Raw genomic sequence first — 6120 nt, forward strand, 5'->3', positions numbered from 1 at the left:
AATGTATAGTGGGTATTATAACTACCTGAGTCAATACTTGATGGTATACACTAAAAGAAGAACTAAACTTTGCCCAAAATAGAGTACTGGGGATATATGTCAACAATCTAAGCCCCACCCAAAACTTTCAGAGAAACGAAATTTGCATTTGAAAAGACATGCAGACCCACCCAGAACTGCTGTGAGAGCAGGAAATTTGCATTTGAAGGAAGGAGGGGGGAAGTGGAGAATATACTGTTTTGATTTTGAATTTCTAGCAAGGGTCTTGCTTTGCTTGTAGAGAGGCAGAAAAAATCCATGTCCATCAGAAATCTCTTCTAGGACCGGAAGCTAAAAGAAGCCATTGAGTAGACAGCCTGGTTTGCTCACCTGTGGTCTCCTAGATAGGTGGAAGTGGGGGATGCACAGAAATGAAAAGATGAGCTGAGTCTGGGCATGTGCCAGTGACATCCTAAACCATGTAACCTAAACCATGGAAGCTAGGGATTACAGAGAGAGAGAAAGGGCTGGTTGGTCTAAAGTACAGGGAACCTTTGTCTGTAGATGGTGCTTGTTGACCTAGCTAGTGATGAAAAAGAGAGAAAGGATTGACTGATCTGAAGCCTGGAGAGGTCTGTAGATTTCTGAGCCTATGACTGATACCCATTGACCTAAACCAGCAATGCTAGAGATGAGCTGACCAGAATCCACCTAAATGGAGAGGGTGATGTTGAAACCATGAAATGGTGTAAATTGTTTTAATTTGATGACTTACTGTGGACTGGACTTTACTTATACAGATATCCAGAATTGAAAGAATAGAAGATTCTTCTGCCCAACAAATATGCTTGTCTCCTCATAGTACTGGTTTGATAAAGAGAGGCAATTAAACCCTGTCTATCTAAAATGAGAAGCAAGCATGAAGTTACATGCTTTAATGGGTATGTCTATACTAAAACGAGGGAGACAAGAAATGATCCCCACTGAAGAGTTTCCTCTTTTCCTGATGAGTTGGTGGAGGAGACAGTGTGGGGTAAGGTGTTGATAGGATTATATGATTCAGTTGGTGGTGTGTGTGTGTGTGTGTGTGTGTGTGTGTGTGTGTTGATTGTTAACAGGCTTGGTTGTGACTGTAAAAACAGTAATTGTAGAAGTCATTGTGGAAAAGAGGAATGGGGGGTGGGGGTGGGGTTTACTACTGGCTGGACTGGAGTGCAGTGGTGAAGCTAAAGTCCCTTAAAGATTTTGCTATGTTGATATCTCATGAGGCTCAAAGCAAGAGAATGATTTTTTTTTTTCCAGGTCAATTTTATCAGAATCCAGGAAGGGTAAAGATTATGATGACCTGTGATGACCTGACCTGACCAGATCAGATGGATGGATGCCTACAGTATCTCTGAGTGGCTGGTACGTGAGGAACATCACTCTGAGGACTTTTGCCCTTCTCCACAACAAATTGTTAATGGCAGGTGAAATGTTTGGGAGGGGGTGACCTGTGGTTCAATGGATCACTTTTGTGTACTCTTTCAAGATATGATTTTATAATTCTCACCAAATAATTGGATAGGCTATTCAAATAAGGTGCTTGTGATCCACCCAGGAGATTGGATAATTTGCTAACAGTGCAAATAATGTGTATAGAACATTTGTAGGGATGAGATCATGTGAATAAGATATAGGGAAGCCTAAAGAGAAGACTAGGAGGCTCTGGTGGCCTAGTGGCAAGAAGCTGGGTTGCAATCTGTGAAGGTACTAATTTTGAGGCAACCAGCTGCTCTGCAGGAGAAGGATGGGAAATTTTTTCCAATGCAAACAACTGCCTCTGAAAACTCACCAGAGGGTCATCTATGGTTGGTTCCAACTCTTCTGTACACAACAATAACAACAATGAGAAGACTAGTCAGCTTTGTCATTCTGCTAGATTTAAAATGAGCCATCCCAGAAGCAGAAAGGGGAGCCTCAATACCACTAAGAAGAGATAGAAGTGGAGGGCGTCCTTTGAATAGGGGTCTCTGTATTGAGACCCCAATTCTAGTCTAGAAAACAGAGAGGGAGAGAACCATAACATTTGAGATGTGGTGCAAGACAGGGTGAAGTTGTACTATCAGAAGCAGGAGAGAAGCGTGGAATGGAACTTCCTGGTCCATGATGTAAGGCAGTGGGTATGCTGACCCCACAGAGCAAGAGAGCTGAGGGCCTTCAGGCAAGAAGTTTCCTGGCAAAGTGGGGTGACTGCAGGCATTGTCAGAGAACCTGGGTTGCCAACATGGAGTGGGAGAGCTTAGTACCTTTACAATGAGGCTAGCTGGTGAATGGGGTGACCCCAGGCCTTATAGGCCGATCTATAAAACTTTGTAACACCTGCTAGAACTGAGTAGAGGCTGGCCAAAGGACTGAGGGCCAGAGAAAAGCCTAACTGCAGACATGGCTGAGAAGAGGCTATCTGACTGAAGAACTGACTGTATCCTGATTCGTTCCTGATCCTCAGCTGTTATCTGTTCTTTTCTAACAAAGCCTATAACTTTAACAAATAATCTATGCGTTCTGTACGGCCATTGCAGCAAATTTCTGGATTTAGCAGGGGAGTAGAAAGTGCCTTCGGAGGGACAGCTTGTATAGGAATTTCAAAAGAGGCAGGAAGGTAGAGCTATATCTGGCCTCTACGTCACAGCAATCAAGAAGCCCTAGTTGTGCAGTGCTTAAAAGTACTTTGCTGCTAACCCAAAGGTTCTTGGTTCAAATCTACCAGCCACATGTTGGGGGGGAGCGCGGAAGTGTGAATTCTGTAAAGATTATCAGCCTTGGAAAGCCTATAGGACAGTTCTGCTCTGTTCTGTAAAGTCCTTATGAATTGGAACCCACTCCATCGGCAGTGGGTTTAGTCAGCAATCAGCCTTGGGCTGCTGATTCTTGCTGATAATGATTCTCTCCCCTTTTTGCAAATTAGATGAAGTGAAGCCACAACACCCCGTTTCAGCTTCCTAACCCCCGTGGCCCCATATGTACTTTACCAATGCCCACTTAGTCTCCATTCCACACAAATGCCCAGAAATCTCACATGCAACATGTGGATACACGCATTCGCTTCACTTCTGCACTCCCCAGTCCACACCCCTGGCTGAGCCTGCGAGCTGTTGAGCCATCTCCTGAACGCACAGCCTCCTAGAGACTGCAACAGTTGAGCATACTAAGTCCCACTAACTGACACGCTCTAGACTTGGGGGCTTCGGAAGCTCTCACACCCACACGCCCTATGCAATTCCTTTCCAAAGTTTCTGATCCCAGATGCCCTCCGTCTAGGCCCCCCTCCGTGTCCGCCCCAGTGCCACTCACTGTCTACACTGCCCTCTCCTGGCCTCTGTTAAATAAGCCCCCAGGAGAGGCGCCTCTCTCCCTCTCCCTCACCCTAAGTGACACCTGTTGGAGCTCATTGCTTCACCCCTCACCTGTGTGCATGGGTTCCAGATTCACCATCCTGCCCCAGGCGGGGCCAAAGCCAGCGCCCCCCCAGGCCCCTCGCGACTGCCCCAGCCGGGCCCCCTGGGACGCCAGGGTCTCCTTCCTCCCGCCCCCGGCCGCCGGCGCCGCGGGAGCCGCTGTCAGAGCCGTAGCCACCGCCGTCGCGCGCTCCGCTGCTCCGGCCCCAGCTGCACAGAGCGCGGCCAGGATTGTCACACTCCCCAGGTGAGCACGCGGCGGGCGGCGGGGCGGGGGCCGCGGCCACGCCCCCTGGCAGGGCCCACGCGCCTGGCCCCAGGCCCATATGCAAAGCAGTTGATTTGCATACGGGGAGTTGGGCCCGGAGGAGCAGGCCAGGGGTGCTGCCGGGGCGGTCGGGCCCCAACCTGAGGAATACCTGTCTACCCTAGCCAGGCCTGAGGACCCCTCCCCGCCACGCCTGCAACCTATCTGGACTCCGAGTCCAACGCGTCTTTTAGAGGAGCCCCTACCGGACGACGCAGCCCGCCAGAGATCAGGCAGGCTCCCCAAGAGTGAGCGCTGCAAGAAACCTGGAGGGTTGAGAGCCGTGGGATGAGATGGAAAGAGTTTGTTTTTGGAATTCTGTGTCGCAATTGCCTATGAGATAAAAAGGCAGGGCGCCTCACCTCCCTGAACTCCTTTCTGGCATTTTAAGATCAAAGCCAGTGCTAATCAAACCTGCCATCTACATGGGACTTAGCAGGTGACCAAACTCACCTAGATAGATCCCCACGTTATCCTCACCATATTTCAGGATCTAGACGGGGAGCCCTGTTATTTCACCTCCCTGTTCCAGGTGAAGACCCCATTCCACTCACATCCCAGGTCTATCCAGACATGGATGTGAAAGTTATTCCCCAGTGTCAAGTGCTGTGTGGAAAGCTGGGACGTGGCTTGTCCAAGTGATGGAGCCTGGTGGGAATCCAGTCTCTGGACCCCCATTCCGGGGTTTGTTGCAGCATAGACTGGTCATTGGAGTCCCCTCATTCTCTTTTCTACTCTTCCGATCCCCCAAGTGGTGCTGAACAACCAACCGCCTGCCGGTAAACCCAGAAATCCAGGTGCCAACAGGCCTTGGTCTCAAGGACAAGGCAGAGTCTTCCCTCCCAGGTGGACTCTGTTTATCTATCTTTCCTTAGTTTTCAAAGATTATTTCTCGTTCACAGAACACAGCCTGGGATTGTCTGCTTCAGCACCTTTTCACCACACCCTTTCTGCCATTCACGTGCTATCCTGCATTTAGGGACTCTCTGTAGGGAATTGTCCAAAGGGGATGCCTCCTCTGGTAGTCTGAATCCACCAGCAGCTCCTACGGAGATAGATGGAGCTTTCTAGCCTTGGAGAGTCAGCTGTGCGTAGTAACAGGCACTGCACTAACCAACCTTCTCTTTAATAGCCATCTCCTTGAGCCTCATAAAGCCATTGCTTTGGATTTGATTCGAACTCATAACTATCCTGTAGTTCTACAGAGTAGAATGGCTACAGAGTTCTCAAGGTTGTAAATTTTATAGAAGCAGGCTGCCACATCTGAGTCTTGCAGAATGCTTAATAGGTTCTAATGAAGGACTCTGTGGATAGCAATCAAGCTTTATGATCCACAGCACTACCAGTTGCTACGCCCCAAGATCCATATCCTCACGTATTGCCCTCTGTTCTTCTCCGCACCAATTTTCTGAAGTTAGAAGTGCTTTTATTTCACTAAATTCCGTTAATCCTTCACTTTCAATGTTCTTAACAGCCTTTGTGGCTTTTGAGGTTTTTATTCATTACCGATGTGTAAATGGGCCTTTCTTATGCTGCCTCCTAATTGTGAGCTGATTGGCTGCTGAAAGCATCATGCTGGACGTACACAGAAATTGTTAAGTGGGCGCCCCCATAGCCCTGGAGTAACAACAAGTTATAATGAGTTGCTGTTGAGTCATTCTGACTGACTTTGTCCCATGTGTGTCAAATAACTGCATGGGATTTTCAATGGCTACTTTTTCAGACCTAGATCTCCAACCTTTCTTCCAAGATGCCGCTGGTCTTCTTGAACTTCCTGCCTTTCAGTTAAAAATCCTGTGTGTTAGCTTTTGTTTTAAGAAAGACTAAAAAGCCAAACCCAGAGCAGCGGAGTCTCACTCCTCGTGAGAGCATCAGGTTTCCAAAGCTGTAAATCTTTAAGGAAGGAGGCTGCCCATTTTTCTCCTTCAAAGAAGCTGGCAGATTCCAATAACTAACCTTTCAGTTAGCTGCCAAACACATAATCCACAACGCTAGCAAGGGTCCTTGTGTGAACCTATATTCGACGTGAGCTCTCGTGGCTAAGTGGTAAGGAATTGTGCAGCCAATACAAAGTCGAATTCACCAGGGGCTCTGCAGGAGAAAGATGGGCAGTCACCTCTCTTGTGATTTCCTGCCTCTGAAAATCTACTGAAGGGTCAGCTATGCGTCAGTTCTGACTCCATGGTACACAACAACATCCTTGAAACTCTTAATGCTGTTGAGTTGAAACCAACTCATTGCTGACCCCCCTATTATGTTTCTAAGGCTGTGAATCACACCAGAAGACATTGCCTGTCTCTCTCCCATGGAGTTGCTGGTGGAATTGTACCGCTGGGGGGGGGGGGCAGTGTTTGGGTTAACAGTGCAACCCTTAAAGACTATTATGTTGTTATGTGC

General features: G+C 48.1%; 1 protein-coding gene across 1 annotated transcript in view; it reads right to left on the bottom strand.

Annotated features, from left to right (window-relative positions):
* The window catches only part of POU2F3 (POU class 2 homeobox 3), a 112592-nt gene extending 108850 nt beyond the window's left edge, over positions 1–3742 (bottom strand). Inside the window, exon 1 of the mRNA XM_006895635.1 lies at positions 3451–3742. Within this exon, the coding sequence (XP_006895697.1) occupies positions 3451–3742 (292 nt within the window). The remainder of the gene's footprint in view (positions 1–3450) is intronic.
* Positions 3743–6120: the final 2378 nt, after the last annotated feature.

Source organism: Elephantulus edwardii, unplaced genomic scaffold, assembly GCF_000299155.1.
Source record: "Elephantulus edwardii isolate Elephantulus edwardi_28Jun2011 unplaced genomic scaffold, EleEdw1.0 scaffold00171, whole genome shotgun sequence".
NCBI lineage: Eukaryota > Metazoa > Chordata > Mammalia > Macroscelidea > Macroscelididae > Elephantulus > Elephantulus edwardii.